The sequence below is a fragment of the Anticarsia gemmatalis genome, chromosome 2 (genome assembly GCF_050436995.1).
Source record: "Anticarsia gemmatalis isolate Benzon Research Colony breed Stoneville strain chromosome 2, ilAntGemm2 primary, whole genome shotgun sequence".
Classification (NCBI taxonomy): Eukaryota; Metazoa; Arthropoda; class Insecta; order Lepidoptera; family Erebidae; genus Anticarsia; species Anticarsia gemmatalis.
In genome coordinates, this window is record NC_134746.1 from 5,005,553 (window position 1) to 5,032,061 (window position 26,509).

At 35.5% G+C, this 26,509-nt stretch overlaps 2 protein-coding genes across 8 annotated transcripts in view; both read right to left on the reverse strand.

Annotated features, from left to right (window-relative positions):
- Positions 1 to 105: 105 nt before the first annotated feature.
- On the reverse strand, positions 106 to 6,565 carry Serinc (serine incorporator TMS1). 7 transcript variants are annotated; one of them, XM_076125926.1, is made up of 12 exons: positions 6,353 to 6,565; positions 5,752 to 5,916; positions 5,375 to 5,463; positions 5,128 to 5,223; positions 4,853 to 5,031; positions 4,251 to 4,366; positions 3,500 to 3,718; positions 3,124 to 3,156; positions 2,334 to 2,469; positions 1,662 to 1,688; positions 843 to 1,008; positions 106 to 623 (listed from the first exon to the last, which is right to left on the reverse strand). In XM_076125926.1, the coding sequence occupies exons 1-12, from the start codon at positions 6,386 to 6,388 to the stop codon at positions 491 to 493; spliced, it is 1,395 nt and encodes a 464-aa protein (XP_075982041.1). In that variant the 5' UTR covers positions 6,389 to 6,565; the 3' UTR covers positions 106 to 490. The 7 variants fall into 7 exon arrangements, with proteins under 7 accessions (XP_075982041.1, XP_075982049.1, XP_075982062.1 ...); XM_076125934.1 differs by having other exon boundaries at positions 843 to 993; positions 6,353 to 6,564; XM_076125947.1 differs by lacking the exon at positions 3,124 to 3,156 and having other exon boundaries at positions 6,353 to 6,564.
- Positions 6,566 to 17,719: 11,154 nt separating this feature from the next.
- The window catches only part of Glut4EF (Glucose transporter 4 enhancer factor), a 44,768-nt gene continuing 35,978 nt past the window's right edge, over positions 17,720 to 26,509 (reverse strand). The window contains exons 5-8 of the mRNA XM_076126005.1: positions 22,615 to 22,712; positions 21,194 to 21,352; positions 21,005 to 21,089; positions 17,720 to 20,919 (exon numbers count right to left, since the gene is read on the reverse strand). Coding sequence (XP_075982120.1) covers positions 20,758 to 20,919; positions 21,005 to 21,089; positions 21,194 to 21,352; positions 22,615 to 22,712 — 504 coding nt within the window. The 3' untranslated portion in view covers positions 17,720 to 20,757. The remainder of the gene's footprint in view (positions 20,920 to 21,004; positions 21,090 to 21,193; positions 21,353 to 22,614; positions 22,713 to 26,509) is intronic.

Sequence of the window (26,509 nt, forward strand, 5' to 3'; positions counted from 1 at the left end):
ACAAGTGTCATCAACGGCGTTTTGTTTTCTGGTGTGTAATATTCATGTTGAGTTTTCAAGATGTATTTGTCAGGAATTAAAACTAAATAAAACAAACTATTTTAATGGTAGATGGAGTTTATTAGTAAAAATATTTATACAGTGTTTTGAGATTATACAGACATTTAAAGCCAAAAATATAACAATGATCACAATAAGAGGAAACAATATCAAATAAATACCAAGAGGTTTAATTGGTAGAAAAAAGGGAATGTAGAGTAATTATGGCAAAGACGGAGTATTGAAAGAAAGAATAGAATACCATAAATAGCAAAATTACCATTATGAGATCTTACATAAATGATTTACAAATGACTTAATAATAACAATAACATTCTGTAGCTACAAGTCTAACGTCAATTGACAATTAAATTTAGAACCTAAGAATAGAATTACAATAATTGATTAAATTCAGAATAATCATAGAGTGGTTTGTTCATTAAGTATAAGTTTAATTGAACTCCCTGTTAGGGAACAGGGCTGGTGCCACGAGGGTCCAGATGTAAAGCCCCACACAAAGCCAGGAAGATGTGATCTTGATCCACATTGAGGCGACATTCTCCTTTGACAGCTTCGAACTCGGGCTGAAACAAAAGAAATATGTATATTTTTTCAAGTTCTGTAACAAGCATATACTAAATTGGAAAAACTTCTTGTTTTATTTTTAAAAATTCTTGCCTACCATTATTTGAAAAATAAATAAAAAACTCTCTAAGTATCCCATTTTTGATTGCTTTTATGCCATTATTAAGCAATAGACACGTTTTACCATATAAGTATTAGTTAGGTGAACAGATACTCACTTGTACCAATTTGTGAGTGTCATCATGATGTATAGAGTAGCGAGCGCGAACACGATGTGGAAGAAAGTCCACGAGTAGGCGACGCCGTCTCCTTCATTGTCGAACACCTTGGTCTCCTCGCCGCGGCCAGCCTCGCCGCCATCGGCACCTTCTATGGAATCATAACCTGTGCTCAGTGAGCATACCAACATGCAACATTAAACTTGTTACATAAATTACCTCTAAAGCACTACACATGCAGACAAAACTAAAGAAAATGATTCTCAATATAAAATATACAAAAAGTAAAAAAAAATGTCAAAGTAAACCTTGAAAATATAATTTCGACAACATTCAAAGAAACAAATCAATATAAAACAATATACGTTTGATAATGAATGGTTTGAAAACTAAATGAAATTTTACACTGACTTCATAATGTCTCATAGATACACCCAGTTGTTAATTAATGGATATGCAATGGATGTTCTCATGAACAATGAAATACAATTAATGCCAATTAATCATTACCAGCGTTAGTGCAAACCATTCAACCTGGCGTCTTCGAAATAGGATTAGTAGTGGACGCGGTTTGGGACTCTTTTTGAGCTGGAGAATGGAAAAATGAGAAGAAAAATAAATCTACCTTCAAAAAAAATTATCTATGTACTTTTAAGTAAAGAATAACAAGCAACTACATCACTACTACGACAAAGTAAAGCGAATATACATAGTGTGTAGCAAATACTACAAGCGTAGAGGTAATAATATCATGGTATCATGGAGTTTGTTTGCTATGTTATTCGGTGATGTAAGGCCAAGTGTGTGTCGTGGCATTACCTTCGTTAGCAATGAGCCCTCCTTGCCCTTTATCGCCCGCCGCCGCGCGTTGGAAGGAATGCACAGTTTGCGTTAGTGTTACATAAAAAGTAAAAAAAATAAAGTGTGACAATCACGAATGGGATATATTAAATTAAAACTAAAGGATTAAAAATATTTGTAAATTCTTTTTCAATGTAGTTTTGTAAACTGTGTAAAAATGAAGCTAAGAAGATGGTGATTATTTAATTATATTGTAGTTAGATAGGTGTGTGAGTTATTAGCATGCCAAACAGTGGAGAGAAGGCCTACTACTTAGTAATAGTCAAATGCCGAATTCGTTGTTAACGAAACAAACGTGACACATAGAGGCAATTCGAATACGAAATAATTATTGCATGGTTTTATGAACCATTTTTTTTTCAATTACAGAGTTTATTAGACAGTGTACAGGGTATTAACTTAATTCAGCCTTTGACTGATAAGAAAAAAAGGCGACAATACTCTTAAAAAATAAGCAGATAGAGGACACACTGATAACGATATATTTTTTTAAAAACACATTGTTGGCCAGTTAAAACAAAATGCGATTAAAAAGCAATATGGATATCATTTCTTACCCTTGTATCGTTATGTTAGGATTAAAAGAATATTATATTATTGAATTAAAAAAATAAATAATGTTATAATCACCTCCTTGGCCCTCCTTAGCGAGGATGTGTTCCGACATGGTAATTTTGGAGGAAGACGAGGCGGTACGAATGCTTGAGTACAACACGCTGCACACCCAAATGACCAGCCCGATGATCGACTGCTTGTCGAAGGATGACTGTGGAAATACAAAATATATTTATTCTCCGGACATTACAAACGTCTGAACTACCTACGTTATAATGAAAAAAATCTAAAGGAATGTGACAATGTGTAAGTGCGTGCGAGAGACTCCGGTAAAATGACATGACAATTCATGACATAGATCGCAAGTTTGAAATGGCCCGAGTATAGTATTATTACTATTCATTGATTAACTATTATCATCTGTAACAAATAGATATGTGATCTAAGTGAAATGTTTACTCTGAACATGTCTAGTGAATGTACATAGAAACTTAGCTGGTCTATTGTTCTATTTTTAGTATAATATATATATTTTGTCTTTTATAGATACTGTAAAGTATGAAGTGTAATTTGGCATATATAATCGTAAAATCTCATACATATAATAATATATTTTAAATATTTATGAATGACAACTACTACTGAGCTGTGACTACATTTATAAATCATTGTTTATTTATTTACCTGTATAGTCCATAGAATAAGTTATTATTATATGATAAAAATAAAATAAATACTGGTAGTTGTTAACATACCTTATAATAATTATTTTGTGTAAGAATAATAAAAACGAATATCCAAAAATAATATGTTCATAAACTACATAAAGTAAGTCTAGCAATAGTCACAATATTTTAGTACATACCCAATAAATATCTTCCACTGTTTCCTTGACATGCTTAATTAAATACATAATAATATTATAAGAATTGTATAACGATAGTATAGATAAACAAATAAATTACATAATTATTGTATGTTTGTAAATAGGAGTTACATAAATACATCAGAGTTTGGTTCTAAAATCTGGTAAATTTTATTTTATTTGCGCATGTGTTACAAATGCCTGCCTAAAGTATAATAAACGCCATAAATTTGTTATCGCCATGTAGAATTTGTCAATACAATGGTCATTTCAGTGTGAAGGTAGATTTTGAAATCTTCTTGACCAAATTTAAACCAATTTATTGTCATTTCGATTAGTATTATTATTTACTCTAGTCTACCTATTCAAAGCTCACCTCATTAGTTCCTCCATTCAAACTGTTGCACTCTCCAGAAGCATTAGAGAGCGCGGACCACGTGAGGTAGGTGACGTAGAGCGCTACGACAGAGGACTGCAGCAGTCCCGAGCGAGGCTGGTACTCCTGCACCGAGGGCAGGATGGACACTCCACTCGCGATCACCACCAGGATCAGATTGATCGATATGAAGAACTTGGACAGACCGCATCCGTCCGCCTGGAAACAACATTAAACATTTACTAGAGTATACTTAACCTTTCGTATGCCGGACCCGCGCCGCGTCAAAAATGTCCCATCTGCCGCGTCATTTTAACCGCGCTTTGTGTCTGTATCGCGCAGATCTACGGTCTACTACCGTATCTTCGTCCGGCATACGAAGCTTCAAAAATTGGCGCGCAGACCTTCAAACATATAAAGGTTAAGTATCTTCCTTTGAGATTATCAGCCATTGCAATTTCACAATTAAGAATTTTGAATAACTGTTAGAAGAAACATATGTTTATTTGACCAGGGCCAGAAAGAATGACATACATTTTATAAGCCGTTTCACTTATGGTACAGAATTGTTTTTTTTATAGATAGTAAAGATGTAGTTTCATGGCAGAGTAGCTTTATTTTCACACAGATTATGCGTTACGCAAACAATTGTTTCATACATAGCGTCTTTTGTTTATAAGTAAGCCGTGAGCCTTCGTGATGCGATTAATTTTGAGGGATGTCTTACGAAAGCAGTATTATATAAACTTACTTTGGTATAGTAGACATATAGGAGCACGATGCCGGTGATTGCGAGTGAGAAGCAAGTCACCATAGCTATGACTAGCGCCGCGTACCAGCCGCGGGACTGACTCTCCTCGAAGTTTGCTATACAAGGGAATTTTTAACATTAGTTAACTGCAGTCATATATTTTACAGGTCACTATTTGTTGCTCTATCAGGAAATTCTTAAAAAAGTTGAGAAACTAGAATGTCTGTAAAAAATCATCTAGAATGAAAATAGGACCATTTTCATTACTTTGAAGTATAAATATGTTAAAGTACCATTTTGTTATAGTAGCACTTAGTAGTACCTACTACTATAATATGTGTTGTCTTATTTTAAAAATAGATAAAAGGCCCTATTTTGTGTTTTGATAACTTTACTACATATTCATTGTGTTGTTTAGTAATTGTCTAGAAGGCGTAATATGTGTATGAGCAATGAATGCTATTTATCTTCAGTACATATTGTTTGTTTAAAATAAACATTATCTCTCCACTATCTTTTATACATTCATTTGAAGTGATCAACATGGATTTTCCTACAACTATATTACGTGAACATAATATTGCCATTACTCATATACTTACAAACCCACTTCTCTGCCCATGAGTGGGCAAAATCGATGATAAGGATGAGCTGAATGACTATGAAACCAAATCCTCCGATCATTCCGAACACCATCCATGTAGACGCAAATTGACCCTCCGGAATGAAGAAAGCACCGATAATACCACCAATCACCATCAGATACTTGATACCCCAGAAACTATAAAAAGAAAAAATAAATAAGACACAGACATCTTTGTTATCAGTCAAACAATGACTGATAAAAGATAAGTCATTTATAATGAGAACAACATACCCATTCTGTATGCCAGCTCGAGGATCCTTAGAAGATTTTACTCCAATCATTACAAGAGCCATTAAAACAAAGAATAGACATGCTGCAAAACAAATCCTGGAAATAAAAAGTTATCAGTTTTACACAAATGTCAAAGAAATATCGAGGAAAATGTAAAGAATTTAGTTTTCCTTAAAACAAAATGTTAGTTTAAAGTCCTCTTCCTCATATTGAGACAGTAATGAGATTATAAATGAACATTAGTCACCTGTAAACTGCCAAATAGCCAACTGCCTGATCACAATCCACTTTAAAGTCGCCAGGTAAATACTGTGTCGAATTTTTACAAAATGGTACCTGAAGGAAAGAACAAAAATATTAAATCATTAATCACCTATCTCTTTCTTAATTTCATTTGCAACTTAACAATGTGCTATCTTTCTCATTTTATTTAATTTTTTTTCCTTAGCCCTAATGAGTGTCCCACTGCTAGGCAAAGTTCTCTTCCCTATCCTAACAAATCCACCTATCATGGGCAAGTCCCAAACAATTCTTCTCAAATGCCTCCAAGTCATTGCACCATCTTGTTTGGGTCTCCTGCTATGTACCTTATCTCATTTAAGTGTTAGAAAAATATGTACTTACTTTTTTCATTTCATCATGCAATCCAGGAGCGAGTGTGATACATGCTGCCACCATGACCAGTAGCAGCATGAGCGTGTACATCAGCCGGCTGGAGGTGGAGTTGGCACATGACGGACAAGCCGAGCAGCACAGAGAGCATGCTGCACTTCCACAGCAACATGCCAGCTGTAACATTAATGACAATGTAAAACAAGCCTAATTTAGAAAACGTTATCTTATGAATAAAGATGGAGAAAGTGCTAAATTAGCAAAACTTTATAATTTTTTTATATTGAGGGTAGATAATGTTATAGAGGATTATTAAATAATCATTGCAATGTAGATTTGACCAGTATGAGTACCTAATTTAATTATTAAAGTACGTTGTAAGTTAAGTAAGTGCGTTGACACCAAAAAAATAAGATAATGGAGGCTTGTTTTCTTTACAATGATATGACCCCCTACATCAAATTAGTTCCTACATATCCTTTGTAAGCACCGAATAGAGAAATCTTATACTAATAAGTTCATTTAAAACGTATATTGTATTGATTATAAAGATCGGAAAAACATATAATCTCATTAGTAATTGGTGAGTGTATCATAACAAACAGTGAATCACCTGAGCTGCTGAACAAAGGCCCAACACTGCACCCATCGTGGAGTATCCTTGATGTTTCTCTTCTCAATCTATGCTTGATGTCTTCTATTCTCCGGTCACCATAAGATAAAATCAATAACTTGCAGATGTCTGTGTAAAAATAACTTGTATTGTTGGAAAAATATGCAGTCACTCTCTCTTGTATTGATCGATTCTATTTGACATTTAAACATCTAGTGTTGCCACTGAAAACATTTTTTTATTGATACGCGAATAGGGTTGTTGCACCAAAAAACTCAAATGATTACAAAATTAATGGTCGTCAATTATTATAACAGCGTTATCGTGCAATCATGTAGATATCTGATAGTTGGGACTTCGAAATTGTTTGTTATTTAGTATCCTAAGCGCCAGTTAAACTAGCCAGTTAATCTATCTACCAGATAACGTGACCGAAAATGCATGAATACGTCATGCATTTGCGGCGCAAATTCTATCTGATAAGTTATCTGATAGATGTCACTTAAGCATCTTGTGCCGCGCCGCTGCCGTGCAGCATCACCATATTTCATCTTATTTTAATCATGCTACGAGTATCACAACGAATAAGTACTTAATACTAGGTACCTATAGTAGATATTTTTTTAAACATATTAATTAAAAATAACATGTTATTTGGTCCAGCAAATAATCAGTAACATTTAACTTTGTTTGACGTAGTCTTAAAGAGAATGATGTCTGTCTGTGAGATAACTTACGTCTATGAATAAGATCAGCTACCGCTGGGACTGACTTCAAACGATGTTAGTGCGCGGCGGTAAAAAAAGGTTTTTTGTTTATAATAATCAGTCAGTCAATTTCGTGAAGGTCGTATTTTTAATATTACGTTGTTGTAACGAGTGTTATGGCGGGTTGTTCTATGAAATACACCCACGAGTCGCCCTTTAAAGTTCTAGTGCCATTTTGAGGGAGTGGGTATGTTGCCATTTACCGAGCATGTTGACTAACTTCGGGCTGCTGTTAAGAATATTACACCTACGGGTATAGGCGTTATATTATGTACATTCATAATATTACCCCTATACCCGCAGTGTAGGTGTATGAAATTCACCCACGGTTTGCCATTTAGTCCCACTTTACCCTAACCCCATGTATACAGCCATAGGTTGGGGCTTCATTTACTGGATATGTTACCAAATTTCGCATACCATTAGTAAGAAACCAGAAAAGAGTATAAAATAGTTTTATACCTGACCCGGGAATCGAACCTGAGCCTCCATGATCAGTAATTGGATTCACTAACGACTGCGCCAAAGAAGCATTCTTGAGTATATTATCCCGACCCAGAAATTGAACACGGATCCTCGTGGTCCGCAGTAGCAACAGAAGCAGTTAAATGTCAGGTTACTGTTTTAAAATAATTATCATTTATTTTGTTAAAGAGTAGGTGTATGTGGTGTGTATTATCTTGTATTTTTTTAAGGGTAGGTATAGGTATTAGGTATAGAAAAATAATGCCACTCTGATTCTAATAATTGAAATATATTTTTTCAAGACACACAAAATTCATACTAAACTTATTGAGGTATAATATTCAGGCAAATAGTCTACTTGAAGTAGCACGTAATAAAATAATAACATTTTTTCATATATATTTCATTAAACTGTGTAACATTTTATCATTGAGTAGGTATTTCTGTAGGTACTTAACAGTCAATTTTGATTTGCTATGAAATGCATTATACATATTATATAGAGAGCTCAAAGTACATAGTAAGGCTGTTAAGTTTTGTGATGTTTATATTTATTTTCCTTCTACATTTAAAAAGAATACATTCCAAGATTTAATTATTCAACACATCAACAAAAACGTCTCGTAATAAAATTGTAATATCTATCTCCGTAAAATCAATTTGGAACACATTCTGGACCTTTTCACATTAGATACGATTTACAAAATAACATCTAATCTACGATGATCTCAGTAAATATAACACGCTCTGCTCACATTCAACATTATAATTATAAATAATAATTTAGAAAATAATAAATAAAATTATTAATATCACAGTAGAATAACTGCCAGCTAGTTTCTACCATAAATCGTCGATGTGTATGAGGAAAACTAATAACCATTATGTAGGCGGCTGTAAGAGATGAACATAATGACGAAAGGGAGCTGACAGTCTAGGTAAAAACTGCTGTGATATTGACAACTAAATATGAAAATATATCTATCGAGAGATAATCAACACCTTTGATCATGTTGCAACCTTAAAACTACTGGTAACCATTAATAACGACGTATCGATGCATCCACCGGCTCTTAACAAGAAACCTAGACGATTTACCTACACGATCTCTGCATTAACATATACTGGCTTAACATTTGCTTAAGTAACATTTGGGTAAATAATATTTAATACCACAGTTATATACCTGGTATCAGTATTAGATGTGTCGCACAAACATAGGGTTTTAAGACATCTCATTTGTTAGTTCGAGTGTGCAATAAACTACTGCTGAAAACGTAGGATTTGTGCGGTACATCTATGTGACCTCATTAACGGGTTGGCGACTACACGATGTCACTTAAGGCATTCTGATTGTGTTAAAATAATACCTAGCGTTTAAATGTCTAATCTTTAGGTTATAGCTGTCGGATATTATTCGAGACACAGGAGGTGTGTTTATCTTACCATAGGTAATTACTTCTTTAGATACAACAACAGTGAAACCAGGTATTATTTTAGAACATAAATTCTATAGTATTGGAACACCAATAGTGTAACTGACGTGTCATATAATTAACAAGATTGCGAAGTTATTGCCTAAAGATGCGTGAATTACAAAATAGGCAGTGTTTAACTCACTTACTTACATTTGTAGATATATTACACAATATTTGACTTTCCCAGAGTTAATTATTTTTAAACTATCGAAATTCTACGTAAACATGACACGTACAATATTTTCAACAAGTGTTGTGATACAGTTTAGCTCTTTCTTTCTTACATTATTTGCGTTATATCAAGTTATATTATTTAATTACAGCGGTTTCAATATACAGACACAACAATTCTACATAACAATTCAAAGTTGACGATGTCTGCTTCAGTCGTGTTTCTTGATGAACCTTTCTTTCAATTGAAATGTTTCAAAATGCTAACTAATATTACCTACGTTACGAATTAAAATATTGTTTGTTGCATAAAAATAACCTTACAATGTATTCGTCAATTATTGAAACATCTGTGAAAAAAAGGCTCATTGCGCGGTAGTTAATGTAGGACACGTCAAAATAATAATACATAATATTCTTGCATAGTGCTTAACTCGTTTTCTACTTATAAAGACAGGAGACATATTTTCATAAACTATTATTGCCCACATAATGATAAATGAACTTCATCGGAATTGCAAAATATATAATGGGTATTGTATGTTGAAATCAAACATTAGTACTTAAATATGATTTTCAGAAAATATAAAAAAATGAGACGTACACAAGTAACAATAACATTATGGATGATATACATACTAATAATATGAAATAATAGTGCCGTAAATCTATTAAGTATATATACTATTAAAAGTATGGTAAAATATGTATACAGACATATAGGTACGTGCTATAGTTAGGTACCAATCAACTGAAGTTTAACTTTTAAATATACATTTTGAATATGTTGCAGTGTGTCTTAAATTCACGTGATATATGATATTATTTAGAATAACATTGTTATATATTTAAGTAAATATGCTACTCATCTATAGAAGGTACAACTTGAATATTACAATGTTGATGTTCAATTATTTGGTACATTCTGGTTCGCAGATTTTAAGAACCTACCGATAGCACGAAAATACAATTTCTCGTAATACCTGATACTATTCAATATCTTAATAAATTGCGAATTTACATATTTACATAAATGATTATTCTGTTTCAATACATTTGACAGAAAATAAATGAATTAACCATTCTGTAAAACTCTTGTGTAGAGTGGGTAGGTACCTATCTAAAGTAGATAAATTTAAAAATAAAATTAGGTATATTAAGATCGCATGCAAATATTCACAAACGCATATGAATGAATACTTTCCGTCATAATGTGGGCATAAATAAAACAAAACTAAAATAATATGTATGCAAACACTTTGATTTCCTTTGATTTGTTTATGGATATCATAATCTAAACCTTTGCTTTCTAGATAAAGCATTTGGGGACTTATATATTGCTATATTTTAGTTAGATAGAGCGGTCACATTTGTTCCGTAGAGTGTGGATGTATCTACTGTAAGCATGTTAGCATAATCGTAGATCACTATAATGTTATTTTGAATGTGTATGTACGTTTTATTACTACGTAAGGTATGGTATTCTGGAAACCAAAAACACAATGAGTATCGAATGAGTGTAAACAAGTATGTAAAAGAATAATTTTAATTATGCTTTTTGTACTGATATGTTGTTTCTTGTTTAGTATTATGACTTTGGTGTTGAGTGCATACAAAATTGAGCAAAAATTTTGGCTAAATAAATTAGTACGTTACGTTAAAATATTTACAAATCACTTAGATAAAAAAAATAAAGTGTCTTTATTTATAATAATAAAACTTCATCTATAATCTATTATAATTTATATAAAATAAGAAATGTTCTATGAATTATGTTCCTAAACGTAACCCTAATAGCTTCGAAAATAAAATTGAGATCGGCGTCGTATTTATGCGTGTATATGAAACTAGCATGCCATGACATGTGGCGTTCTGTGGACTTCATTGGCAATAACTAATTGCAGCATCTAGATCATTGTTGCGTATAGCCCAACGTTAATCACATTTTCATTAGTCTATCTCTGAAGTGTCATATTTTTGGTTTAGTAAATACTAATGTGATTTAATTAATACTAAACATTTAATTATTACAAGAAATATTTAATTGACACTCAAATTATTCATTGGCTATACCGACAGCGCGCACGTCACTTCCATTCCCACTACTCTCGATTATTAAGTGGAGGGGGATCGAGGTGTGGGGCATGAACGGATGCGACAAGCAGTCGGTCGACAGCTTTCGAACTGAAAACTAGTAAGCTGGAATCCGTGTAAAAGTGTAGTGTGTAAAGTGTGTTGTGTAAGAGTGTGTTACATATGTAAAGGTGTGTTTGTAAGAACTGGAATAAACATTGATTTATACTGAACGTGGTGTTTTCTTCAAACTTCAGAAGTGGGATCACCTAACAAGGTATGTAATATTTATCTAATACTCTTTTAATCCACAAAGACTAAATTAATCAAAAAAAAAAAAAAAAAAAAAAAAGAGTAGTATACATGTTTCAAGTATTTAGGGTGGTATAATTCCCATCTGTTTCTGATACAATGTGGAGGATTGCCGCTGTATTTAGGAAGGATATGTTTGTCGCTACTTTTGGTGGATATGTTTTCCACCATGCTAGGGTTTAAGCGGATATGTTTTCCGCTAGGCTAGGGTTTAGTTGGTTATGTATTCCATACTATTTGGTGGATATGTTTTCCACCATGCTAGGGTTTAAGCGGATATGCTTTCCGCTGGGCTATGGTTTAGTTTGTTATGGATATGTTTTCCATACTATTGACGGATATGTTTTCCATACTATGGATGGATATGTTTTCCATACTATGGATGGATATGTTTTCCATACTATGCATGGATATGTTTTCCATACTATTGATGGATACGTTTTCCATTGGAGGATAGGCGGATATGTTTTCCGCTAGGCTAGGGTATTAGCGGATATGTTTTCTGCTTGTCTAGAGTTTAGGTGGATATATTTTCCGCTAGACTAGGGTTTAGTTGTGATGTCTACCTTAACTTTTTGGTGGATATGTTTTCCACTAGAGTTTAGTTTTATTTTTGAAAATGTTTACGGCTACATTTTATGTGAATATGTTTTCCGTTTTAACTTATATTTGCTGTCATAATTTAAATAACCTATTCCCGATTTTAAGACCCGAAAGCTAATTTTAAATTCAAGAAATGGTATTTCTTATTAATATCTAGCTAATCATTGATGTTTTTTTTTATGCGTGATGTGATGGTACAAAAACAGTTTGTGTCGAATTTTCTTCATCATGTTTCAGTGCGATAAGTGATGGCATCTGATGATGAACCGGGCACGCCGCCCCTGCCTGCGACTAAAAGAAAACGGGTCAAGAAGACTAAACGACGCAGGAGAAGTACATCCACTTCGTCGTCGTCTTCCAGTGGAGATGAAGCCATTCCTCGCAAGTCGAGGAGGGTGTCCGGTAAGCTGTCGACTCGCTATGTGATGGAGCTCTTTAAAACATTGACTGGAGACTCGAGTAAGCGAACTATGTTTAATAGCAACAATTTGAACAATGTTGTCCCGGAGTATGATCCTTGTAATAGGGCTCAAACCATGGAATGCTGGCTTCGAAAAGTCAATGAATGCGCATCCATATATGGATGGGATGAGAGGCAGACTATCCATTTTTCCCTTCAAAAATTAGTGGGCTTAGCAAAGAAATGGTATGAGGCCTTGCCAACGGTTGTATATACTTGGAGTGAGTGGCAGGCAAAACTTCGAAAGGCCTTCCCAAGTGAAGATAATTATGGTCGCCTTTTAGAAGAGATGTTAAGCCGCACTTCACGTATCGATGAGAATCTACGAGAATACTTTTACGACAAATTGACTCTATTAAATCGATGTGAGATATCTGGCAAGAAGGCAGTGGATTGCATTGTACACGGCATTACGGACAGATCTATTCGGAATGGGGCTCAGGCTCAAAACTGTACCGAACCAGAAGATTTGCTTAAATTTCTTTCTGCTCAAAAATCTTTACCAATGTCCACTAATCGGTTCCAAAGTCGTACCAATCAGAAAACTACTGTCGCTGACAACTCTAACTCCTCGAATTCAAACACGAACAGTTCCTCTGCTGTGGTATGCTACAATTGTCATACAAGAGGTCATCCTTATTATAGATGTACCAAGCCTCTGACCAGATGTAAAGTTTGTAGAAGACTTGGACATGACAATGACAGTTGTAAACTCGACCCCATCAATTTACGGGATTTTGGGGCTAGCAATGGGACAAATCATATTTCTGAAAAGAAGACTTTAAAAATAGACACGACTAGTGATAATCATGACAAGTTTTTAAAGAAGGCAACCGTGAACGATGTTGTCTATGACGCTTATATTGACTTTGGTAGCGAATGTACACTTATGCGCGGATCTGATGCGGAGAAACTAAAGTTGGACAGAAAGACAAATGACATTCCAGTTGTGAGAGGCTTTGGCCAATCTTCGGTTATTCCATTGTACAAAGCAACTATTTGCTTAAAAATCGATGAAATCGAATCAAGTGTAGAGGTTTTAGTCGTTGATGATGTGTACTTACAAACATCTCTGTTAGTTGGCCAAAACTTCACAGAATTGCCATTTCTTACAGTTCTGAAGGATAGTAAAGCATTACGATTTTACGCAACCCCGACTCAAGACAGTTATGACACAGACGATAGGCAATTAGAGCTCTACATTACATCCACTGTAGAAATATCAAATACTACTGTTATTTCCTTTCACACTCGTTCAAACTATACTGGTGATATATATGTTGCAGGATATAATACATCTGAGCCTGGTAAGGAATACAGTTTATTTCAAGGAGCATATCATGTTAATGAAGGTAGAGGTCACGTGGTTATCTCTAATCTATCTCACCATTTGTTAACCCTGTCTAAGGACTCTTTGATAGCAAGGGCTCTTCCTTTTGTTGAACAGAACGTGCATCAAGTTAAGAGAGTTATGACTGACGACCCCAATGTAAAGCCTTTAGACAAAACAGATATAAAAACGGGTCCGGGACTTGATGTTAAACAAGTAGAACGGTTGTATTATCTCTTGCAAAGTTATCGTGACTGTTTCGCAACTAATTTGAATGAGATAGGGTGTGCGACTGATTTCAAAATGAAAATTGAACTTTTGGACCATAAGCCGATTATATACCGACCATATCGTTTGTCTCATTCAGAACGTGAGCAGGTTAGGGAGATGATAGACGAGTTGCTTCAGAATGATATAATTCAAGAATCTACTTCCGACTACGCGAGTCCAATCTTAATGGTAAAAAAGAAATCGGGAGAGATGAGACTGTGCGTAGACTTTAGGGCCTTAAACAATAAGACCGTTAAGGATCGCTTCCCTCTACCCCTCATTGACGACCAAATTTCTAACCTTAGTGGGAACAATTTTTTCACGACCCTTGATCTGGCTTCCGGGTATTACCAAATACCAATGGATGAAGGGAGCCAGCACCTTACTGGCTTTATCACGCCCGATGGGCATTATGAATTTAAGAGAATGCCCTTCGGGCTGTCGAATGCTCCGGCCGTATTTCAAAGGATGATCAACAAGATCCTTGGTAACAGGCGTTTCGAATACGCATTAGCATATCTTGACGATGTCCTAATACCGGCTAAGGACGTAGAAGAGATGTTTTTGCGTCTTGAAGACGTATTGAAGCTTTTCAGGCAGTACGGTCTCACTCTCAAACTTGCCAAATGTCGATTTTTCGATACTACAGTTAATTATCTCGATTATGATATTTCTTCTAAAGGCATTCAGCCAAGTGAAGCCAAAATATTGGCTGTTAAAGAGTTCCCTATTCCACGTAATATCCATGAAGTACGCCAATTTCTTGGCCTAACAGGCTACTTCCGCAAATTTATACAAGGTTATGGAGAAATTGCACGTCCATTATCTTCACTTCTTAGAAAGGATGCGGTATGGCAGTGGGCCGATGTACAGAATAGTGCTTTTTCTCTTCTAAAGGAAAAACTTACGAGTCGACCGGTCCTAGCCTTATATGACCCTACTTTGGAGACTGAACTGCATACCGACGCCAGTTCTCTGGGCGTAGGAGGTATACTCATGCAATGGCAAAGAGATACACGAGTTTTAAAGCCCGTGTGCTACTTCAGCCGACAAACAACCCCAGAAGAAAAGCACTTACACTCCTACGAATTGGAGACACTGGCTGTTGTTAGTTCTCTTAAGAAGTTTCGAGTATATCTCTTGGGGTTACATTTTAAAATCTTTACAGACTGCGCTGCTCTCAGGACCACATTGACCAAGCGGGATCTGATCCCGCGGATAGCTCGTTGGTGGCTACAAATCAGTGAATTTACTTTTGATATTGAATATCGCCCAGGCGTGCAAATGGCACACGTAGACGCTTTAAGTCGGAACACTGAGCTGTCGGTGGGAGCAGATGACAATCCCTTGACTAATGTATACCACATTGAAAAAGACAATTGGCTACTGACTTTACAAATAGCAGACCCTGACATTGCACGAATACATAAAATACTTAAACCAGACGACGACCCAGAATGCAAAGACATTAGACAAAACTACGTTGTAAAGAACCACACTGTTTATAGGAAGATTGACGATAGATTATGTTTGGTAGTTCCCCGTAGTGCTCGATGGCAAATCTGTCGCGCAAATCACGATGAAATTGGGCACCTCGGATACACAAAAACGTTAGAAAAGATCCAAAACCAATACTGGTTCCCTAAGTTGCGCAAATTTGTAAAAAAGTATGTCGCCGCCTGTTTAGAATGTGCTTATAATAAAGACAGTGCCGCAAAACAGAAAACTGGTCACTTGTATCCAATCGAAAAGATTAACATCCCTTTTCATACTCTTCACATAGACCACTTGGGTCCATTTGTGAAGAGCAAAGACGGCAATACCCACATTTTGACCATCGTTGATGCGTTTACAAAATATGTATTCGTGAGAGCTGTTCGTAACGTGAAAACTAAAACCACTATCAAAGTGTTAGACAAACTTTTTTCCGATTTTTGTTCCCCTGCTCGAATAGTATCTGACCGTGGAACTAGTTTTACCTCTGCAGATTTTAAGAGATTTTGTGAGTTGCATGGAATAAAACACGTGTTAAACGCAGTCGCTTGTCCCAGGGCTAATGGCCAGGCCGAGCGATTCAATCAAAACATATTGAACTCTCTGTCTGCCCAGAATTTCTTGAGCCATGAGCGAGACTGGGACAAATGTCTTGGTAAGGTTCAGTGGGGCATTAACAATACTATTAATGCCTCTACACAGAAAACTGCGACAGAGGCTATGTTTGGAATCCGGTTGCGTGATGCTTTGACAAACAAACTTATGGATGGTATAAATGAACAAAATGACAATTCAGATGCTCAAAAAATTAGAGATGAAGTTAGCGTTAACATCCAAAAAGAACAGTTAAAACAAAAACAAAAGTATGACGCGAACCGTGTTCCAGCACCTAAATACGAATTAGGCGATTTGGTGAAGATAGCTCGAAATAACTTTGATAATAATAAAAACAGCACTAAGCTTCTGTCGAAGTTTATAGGCCCTTACAAAGTTACAGAGGTTCTCGGCAATGATCGATATAAGATTACTGATGTACCTGGTTTTAATAAAAAGGGAAAACCCTATAGTACTGTTATTGCTGCCGATAGGATTCGCCCTTGGATTAATATAAAAAGTTTGGAATTGTATGATACTAATGAAAGTAGCTCTAGTAATAGCGAATAGACCAGCTTTGCTCAATTACTCATTTTGTTATTGTTGATTCAGATGCTTATTTCAATTTTAATTTAGTTGTTATATTTTTTTAAATAAACATAAATAGCTATGTAGAGTATGGTAGAGTAATAATTTCATAAATATATTGTAAAATTGATGTGAATATAGCACTTTATCAACTTGCGTGTAAAGATGTATTTCATCATTTTATTTTGTATTTTCTCTTTATTCGGTGTTTATTTCGTATTCGTATTTAAACGACCGAATGTCATATTTTTATTTAATTAATTATTGTTGTAACCTAAACATAACTGTGTACTGTCTTAGTTATGTTAGTAATTAGAAAATTGTAAATACGTGCGCCAGGTGGCAGCACGTTGTCGGATGGCCGAATGTCATATTTTTGGTTTAGTAAATACTAATGTGATTTAATTAATACTAAACATTTAATTATTACAAGAAATATTTAATTGACACTCAAATTATTCATTGGCTATACCGACAGCGCGCACGTCACTTCCATTCCCACTACTCTCGATTATTAAGTGGAGGGGGATCGAGGTGTGGGGCATGAACGGATGCGACAAGCAGTCGGTCGACAGCTTTCGAACTGAAAACTAGTAAGCTGGAATCCGTGTAAAAGTGTAGTGTGTAAAGTGTGTTGTGTAAGAGTGTGTTACATATGTAAAGGTGTGTTTGTAAGAACTGGAATAAACATTGATTTATACTGAACGTGGTGTTTTCTTCAAAGAAGTGTTCCTAAATACTCGCCAAAAAAAGCGATATCTAAAGAAACGTTTGTATTCCGATTTTTTTAAATAATAGCCAGAGGCGCCTAGGTGCCTTGAACGTACTCAGTACAAAATGTAAACTGCGTAAACAGAAGACTCATGACTAGTTGCTAAATACACAAAATAAAGCAACTAAAAATGGGGTTTGTGAAGAACTTTACTTATTCATATAGATGTGATTGATGTGATATAAGAACATAACTAGAGGTATGTACATATTGTACACGAGTTCACATGTGTGATATAACAAACTTTAACTAAGTATACGTAATACATTTTATTGTACCTAACATTATTAAATACTATTATTATGACTTCAACTTAAAGTACAACTAAGAGCTACGTTTTAATCTAAGCTGCAGTTATATTCTAGATCCTTACAATATGGCAGTTGTCAAATCGCTAGCTGAGTTGTTGCTTACGACTATACATTAGTGATCTTTTGGTTTGGAGAGCGGAGTTTAATATGTGTCGTACATTGATATTTTGCTATGTATGACAACTTTATGATGCTTTATCACAACCAATATTGCAATTAATATATATATTTATATATATTTGGTAAAATTTGCAGGTACATCACGTAAAATAATATTATGTTAGCACGGCAGCCAAATATTTAAAAATGAAATCAAGCACCTGAATGATATTACCATCAAATTAATAATTTGGCAAGAAATGCTATGTACTTATATGAATGATCCCATTTGGTATCTCAAAAAATTGTGATGCCCACATTGGTTCTCAATAAATATATTATTGTACATAATATTACATATTATTATGTACTAGTCATTTAATCAGATCTAGTATGCGTTTGTTAAAAAAATATATCGCTGAGATTAAATTGATGCTTTTTGTCTTACGTATTGGTAATTGTTTTAATATCAGTACTCGTTCATGCAGTTTAACAACGTTCGTGTAAAAATCTGTGAAGAGGCACGGAACCTGGCACGCGGTTACTTCAAATGTGCGTTATATTTGTATTAGAGCACCCGAGATTAGATAGATTTACTTATCTCATAGTACAAACGATGCAAACATAGAACACAACGTGTGTTACATCTAAGTGTTTCAGTTAGCCGTGTAGAAGGACCTACACACTATGTAAGATTGGCACATTTTAAGTTATTACTTAGGTACCCATGGGCCTATTCCTGGAGTATTGACTGTTACTGATTTATAGAAAAATATAGTTTGTGATTGTGTAATACTTATCATTTAATTATATACCAACGTCGAGGCTTGGTAACTATCGAATTATAAATATCTCGCCGTGATGTATTCCGACTAAACAAAACTAATCGCATCTGTTGTAACTAATTACAATATTTAATTAATATCTACTTCTTATAATTTTATTACGTAGCAGTACAAAACTTTTCGATTTAAACGATCACATTTAAGTAACAATAATAATATTTCTATAATTATAGTTTTATGTACACATCCAAACATTGCTTTTATTTTTTAAATAGGTAGATACAGAATAATATCTTTCATATATAATTCGCTATTTAATAATTATTATTTACAATTTTAATCAGTAATACTTAAAAGTAATATTGCAGCTCGCAATTGCCTTCCCTCTGTTTTCCTTTCGTGTCCCTCATTGCCCTCATTACACTTCACCCCTCAACTGTACGTGAAGAAGAAATCCAAGTAATTTAGATATTTAGAACCCGTAGATCCTTTATCTTATTAGAAGTTTTTAACATTTAAGACGTATATAACGTCTCTCGTATCTCCGCCGTTATAATTAGGCCTTGGCTACTGCCGTTAGAAGAATTCGTTCTTTTGAACTTCTTGAATGCAACGAATGCATGTTTTTAATCAAATTCCATATGTACAGTGTGTGTGATGTTACCGTCCAGTATCGTCCTGTCCCGCAGTACTGTCGTAGCGCGTGCTGTGCGCAGTCCCCGCGCGGGGCGGGGCCTCTCCTCGGTGTCAGCTCGTCCGCAGCACGCGACGCGAGCAACTCTTGAGTATTGTCTCCTTGTTCTAGTAGGACCATCTTTGTATACAACACAGATATGTTCATAAAAATTTAAGTCTAAACATGTTTTGTAGTCTTTTCGTCGAATCTGAGATAACTTACGAGGCTAATTCATATATTATAATTTATATTTCTTATCATCTAATAAGTCAGTCAATATACATTTATCTCGTGATTAATATCACTGAAGTATTTTCGACCGGAATAACTGTATACAGTCGAATAATTATAGAGCAGGCAATGGCATACTCAATTTATGAAACAGTGTGAAAATATTTGTTAGCGACTGTGGTCAACAAACAATCGATGTAGCACATTCGAAAATGTGGACGGAATTGACTGACCTTTCACATAAACATTATCATAAAATATTGTTTTAACTGAAAAATATGTTCTAGTTCAGCAATCAACTAATATAAAATATATTTTTCAGAAAATAAATAATTAGAAATAGGTGAAATGTCATTATATGGATGTAACACACCTACGAGACTGCCGTACATAGGTATTAACCCCTTAATGCTATGTGTGCTGGTAGGGATATGTTCAGTTATTTAAGAATGTGTAACCGCAATAATAAATATTGTCACACTGTTCGCATCAGTCTAAACTTACAACTATATAATCCTAATATTCACAGTCTCCGCCCGAGAGCGACACATCATTTTGCATTCCACATGCACGTCACAGTTAAGGCGAATCTACTGCGCTACAAAAATACGTGGGCAATGTCCATTATGCAGTCAAAATACGAGCCACATATAAAGAGCAAAAATATGTCTCCTTTAAATTTTTATAGTATCCAATATAATTAAATTTTATCCATCTCTGCTTATATTAAATAAAACTTTCATTCATAATATATTTTCTTACAACTAAAATTCAATCACGCCTCCCACACGGAATAGTTCTCGCACTTAGCGAATAATCTGTACAACGTCTCTTGTCAGTTCGGGTACACAGCTATGTACAGTATGTACCTACTGTATTCATTTGAGATGCACTGGCCGCGTATACGCGTGCGAGCGGCGCATGCGCTAGTCGCCAAAACGCGTACACGCTTTTTTCCATTTGCACTGAGTACACCAGAGATCGCGCTGGTCCATGCCGTACACCTTACGACACTTCTTGTTGTCTGAGCGAGGCCGCCGCCCTGGGCTGCCGGGGGATCCGCTTGCTACTGATAACCGCATATGTTTCTGAAAAGTAATATTTATTACATAAGATTGTACTCTAACATTATAAGTCTACTTAGGAATGGTTTTTAAATTAAAGAAAACTTACCGGTGAATGTGAGTTAGACCAGGGATGAGTAACGGGAATGCTTATTGGTCTCGCAGATCCATTCTGGATAGAGAGCAGTCCTTGTCTGAAAACATATAGTTTAATCGTCAATATCGCCTTTACTATAAAATATTTATCATTGTACTCGAGGATTTATTAATTGACTGTAAAGGTAGGTATTGTAGGTACCTGTAGGAGCCTACTAGCTGTCGTTGATACTCAGGATCCTCGTGTGGCGGGCGGCACATGTCTCGATGGGAGAGAGTGGGCGGCGGCGCGGGGGCTGCCACCTCCCTCTCAGTATAATAAAACTCCTCCTCATGATCACTGTCACCTTCCTTCTTTGGCCTGCAAACAGACGAACACAAACAAATTAAGATTAGTTAACTCAATCTTAAAATATCACCACGGACCGCCCAAGGTAAACGACTCAACGTTGTTTACAGTTTGTCAGAAGCCTTTGCTTCATATCATATATTATTATTTTATCTATTAACATGTCATGTTCATCTGTGAGGACGTCTGTCTTATATTGTGTACTTCTTGGGTGTACATTTTCCTCGTAAAATACAAGTCATCGTACACAGTAAGTAGGTAGTTGTACACGATTCAGGACATATTATGGTCGGTTAAGATCGGTAGTGTAGAATATGTGTATCATCAGAATAGGTATAATGAGAGAACAGTAGGGCAGGGTTACGTAAGTGGCGGGCGGTGGCAGGTGACCTTGCGCGCGCGGGCGCGGGCGCGGGCGGGATTGTGTTGCTATCAACCTTGTCGCGAAGCCTCGCCGCTTCCGGGTCAGCAAGGGCCGGCCTTTCAGCGTTCTCTAAGTACTTTATGCTAAATACACTACTAAGGTACGAAGGTCGGTGATACGTCTACGTTCGATTTGGAACTCATGTAATTTAATAATTGCGTCTATTTTCCTACTACTCAGTTAAGTTATTACATAACTCTACATCTCTACTTATGGTATACCTACACACATATAATCCTTTATGAAAATCAAACTCATTATTCAGATGTCTGGATCATCGAGGATGTCTAAAACTATCTATTAGCAGATCTATCACGGTTATAGTACATATTACAATGTAAATGAATCTTATTATAATATTCAGTATTCAGTCTGTAGGTGTATTTTGTTACACGCGTACATCTGATTGATAATGCTTTCTTCGCGAATACAGGAAATGAGATGTTAGCGGCGCACTCAGTAACCTTGCCAGCTGGCTTGTTGGCGTTGCGCAATTATTATTGCACCTAGCACGTGCATTAAGAGCCTGCACGTGACCTTCTTACACGTGACTATTGCATTACATATATTATTTGAACGTTTATCTACTAGTTGCATTCCAGATTAAGATATGACATCACGGATTTAACGTAATTTACAATAATATGCGTAAAACAAATATATTTTAAATAGGTCATATGTATATATTAATTATGAATGTTCTTTCATCTTCAAGGTTTTTACAAAATAAACATATTGAAAGTACCTATACGGAATAAGGCAGTTGTCTCTATGAACTGTAATGTGTTTATAATTGGTAGAGCTGAAAATATGAAATGGTAATCTATGTCTTATATTGAAAAATACCAACCCCAAATGTGTATTCCTGATGTGTGCCTCAATAGCTGCGCAAGTGTTGGTGTTGTACCCACATCCTCGCCAGGTACACACGAACACGACACTGTTGATCTGAAACAATCAAATATCTAATTTAGTATATTAGAAGAATTTTCAATAATAAGACATAATGACAGTACTTAATAAGAAATTAAAATACAGTTGTTTGTTGGTTAATAGTAGAAGGTAAGGCTGGTAGTATTTAAACAGTAAAATCGAGCGATGATGTAGCGGAGACGGAAGCGCCTCTAGGCCGTGGCCTTGCGTACGTCGCGCGCCAGCGGTACGAGCGCCCTCCTGCACCGACGCCACTGCCATTTAACATTACACGCGGCTTATACTGGCTGTATACATCTATATCATAGTATTAGATAAAAACATTACACACAACCTATTAACGTAGGAGTATCCGTACCTACTTACTCTATTAGATATATTGAATCTATGGAAACATGAAAAGGTAGCAACAAAATATTGGAACGGAATTACAGTTTTTTATTGTAATTACGTTACTTCGGTGGCCCTGGTGGTCATCTAAGTACTTGGATCACTTTATAAATAGTGGACTAGTACAGAGACAGCCCTAAGTGTTAGTGAGGCGTGACGAGGCAAACGCGCGGGGCCGCGGTTGGCGTGTCTTGCCAAAGTTTCTGCACCGACCTTCTACCCAATGCCACATTATTTCGGCCGACCGGGCTCAGCTACATATACACTCATACAATACATACCACGGTTTACTGTTCTGTTGCTATGTTGCATTTGCTAATCTACTACACACATTAAGCATATCGCATTGTTCTACTTAGCTTTTAGTTATCTACAAGAAAGTGACATTCATTGCCGCCTAATATTATTCGAGTTGCCTTGGAAAGTTGTCACAGAAAAATATGCATTTACTTGCTTGTTCTGTAAGAAAACTGATGACTTTTGCAATAGTAAGCAACTATCAGCGTTACTACGTGAGCATATAAAAATCTTTGCATGTAAATATATGTAGGCATCTAAAAGTTCATGATTACATATTTATAAGGGGTTGTTGGACGCTACGATCTAAATCAAAATCGAAACGGTAAAATGCCTAACGGTATATTTAACCAAAATTACTTTTCAATATAACTCGCCTCGCTATGGGCCTTGCCTTTGCACCAGATCACGCTGGCGAGGCTATATTAGGTGCACTCAAAAGTAGGTTAGGTCACGAGAGAACGAGGTAGTAGAGCGCTGAAGCGAGGGTGAGGGAGGGGGAGCGAGAGGGGGGAGGAAGACCGCCAACTGGGTCGCACTACCAGGGCCAAGGGTGGTCTATGAAGGTTGCGTTTCTTTGTCTTATATTCGAGGACAAATTTCAATGATGCACCATTCATTAATTAAAGAATTTAATTTTGTCGCAACTTGCATATATGAATTTCTATTTGAATTATAAAATAGTAGAGTCTAAGCGCTTCGAAACATATTCTAATCAATCCATTTACTGTAATATCCTCCGATACTTTTGTTTTTCGTTTTTATTTCTGCATCTATTACATCATTTATTACAGCTTCATAATTATCAGTACCGCTTTACAAACAACAACCAAAATTAAAACATCAATCAGATTTATTGATGCGCCCAGCTTTTTCACGGAACCAGTAAAATTATATTGTATACCGAGTAAATAGTAAAGTGGTTTGTGTGCGGCACGAGGGGACCGGGGCCTGAATGTCGATGCGCGTGTCTCGCTTCAGGAGGACGCTCCCTTCCCTACGTTGCACCACTGACCCAGTTTCAGGCGTTATTTTATGTAACGATCGAACGCAATCTATCCTACATTTTGTCATCAAAACTGTACGTATAATAACAATTTCTCTTAGAAATAAAGAAAACAGGTAAATTGTAACGTTTATAACAAAGGATTAAACTGACAATTAATTGAAATAAAAATAAATAAGACATTTAAAATGTAATAATAGTCATTTAGCAATATAATAACAGTATTTTTCCGTCCTGTAAGACTTGTGCAGTAGTGCAGATTGGCCCCATTGACCTAGCAATAGTTGTTCTCTTTCTACTGCGTTAAAACATCGATCGGTTAAACTGCTTGGTAAATATTTTAGGTCGTGGTTTTGCCTTTCTTTGTTCGAAGTTGTTAACTACAAACTCCTACTTCTATTAGGTAGTGACACCTACTAATTATTGAGTGATGTAATTGTGCATTGCTGCGCTGTTCTACTATGTTCTTTAGATATAATATGATTCGTTGCTAGGATTCTTATGAGGTGCGTTATTCTGTAATCATTACGATAAATTATGGTTAGAAAACTAAGATATTCAAGATTTTGTGGATTTTTTTTAAATCAATGAGAAAGTAATACGCGTCATTTAGTTTCAGCAGGAAAAAAATCGAAATCTTCATAAAATAACATAACTTTAATACGTTTTCAACTCGTGTTTTAATTAAAACTGTTAAGAATATTTAAAATAATATTTTTCTATAATATATTTCCGCAAGTAAAAGGCCTATTCTTTTAAAACGGCTTGAATAACCCCGTTTTATGTCTGTGTGTCGTCTGAACGCTTACACGTGCCGCCCAGTTTGTATGTGTGCAATGCAGTAGTCGATGCCAGTGTGCAGTTATATTTGTGCACTTGCTTATATAGCCTATGAACATTAGTTGATTATTCTAATCCGAGCATGTCTGCTATCTGTATAGAGTAAACTCTGAACAGTGGTAATATAAAACAACTTTGACTTTTGTACAGTTTAAAGACAGGAGATTTGTTTTAATTAAAGATTTAGAACCTTATAGAACCAAATGTGGTCAATAGTTGAAAATTTTATACAAATGAAAGAGATTCTGAGGATTAACACTAGTATCCTAAATTGTTGGGTTTTATTCAATAACATCTTGTTCGAGTTAAATGTAAAAATATGTTTGAGTAGAGTCAATCATGCATCTAACGTCGATAAACTAGAGCTGTCTCTACGAAATGATAGTTTTCATGATGCTTTAGTAAAGTAATTTATCCTGAAAATATTTAAAGGTACCTACATACTGTTCATGAATTACAATCTACATGAATGAACTCATTTTCAAAAAATATTTCAAGAAAATGTAGAGTTACGTGTTTATTTAATCAAACATTATTAAAAAGCGAAAACTGTGTAAATTTATACCATTGTAAACTTAATTTTATATTTAAACTGTAGATTAAATAAAACTACAACAAGCACGCCAAGAAAATAACTGACTGCGTTCTTGTTTCGAATCCGTAAACAACTTGAGTTCGATCGAAATTATATTCTATCTCATGAATGTAGAGTCCATGTTTGAATACTAGTAGTTACATATAAAACGAACCAGCACAAAATGCCGGTTTGTTATTGCGCTGTCTCTCTCTCCCGCGAAACGCCGCGAGATGATAATATTGATTTGTTTTCATTGCGTCTCTCTTTAGCCCATGAGCGCACAAAATATGTCCGTTTCACCGACTTGACCTTCCTTATTTACAGACACGCACACACTCACACGAGTGTCAGATAAGTTGTTTTCGCGTCATCTCCTTCTAGCTCTAGAAACGAAGCAAACGAGGAAGACGCCATTTAACGAGATGCGTTGCGTTACTGTCTTGTGTGTCTGTGTGTTGCCGGCCGGTACTTTTATGCGGAGTTTGTGAGTGCCGCGTCCGTTGCTGCGTTTACGATTATCATAATGTAGGCCAGTACCTACGCACCGTCTGCAGGGACGCATTAGCTTTGGGCTTTGTTGCATAATCATAATTATAATAATTTCTAACAAAGCGATAACGTATGAGCTAAGAATAGAAAAGTGATTCAAATGGTTGTGGTTGTCTTCTCGGTAGAAATATATTTTAAATGTAGAGTTTCTCC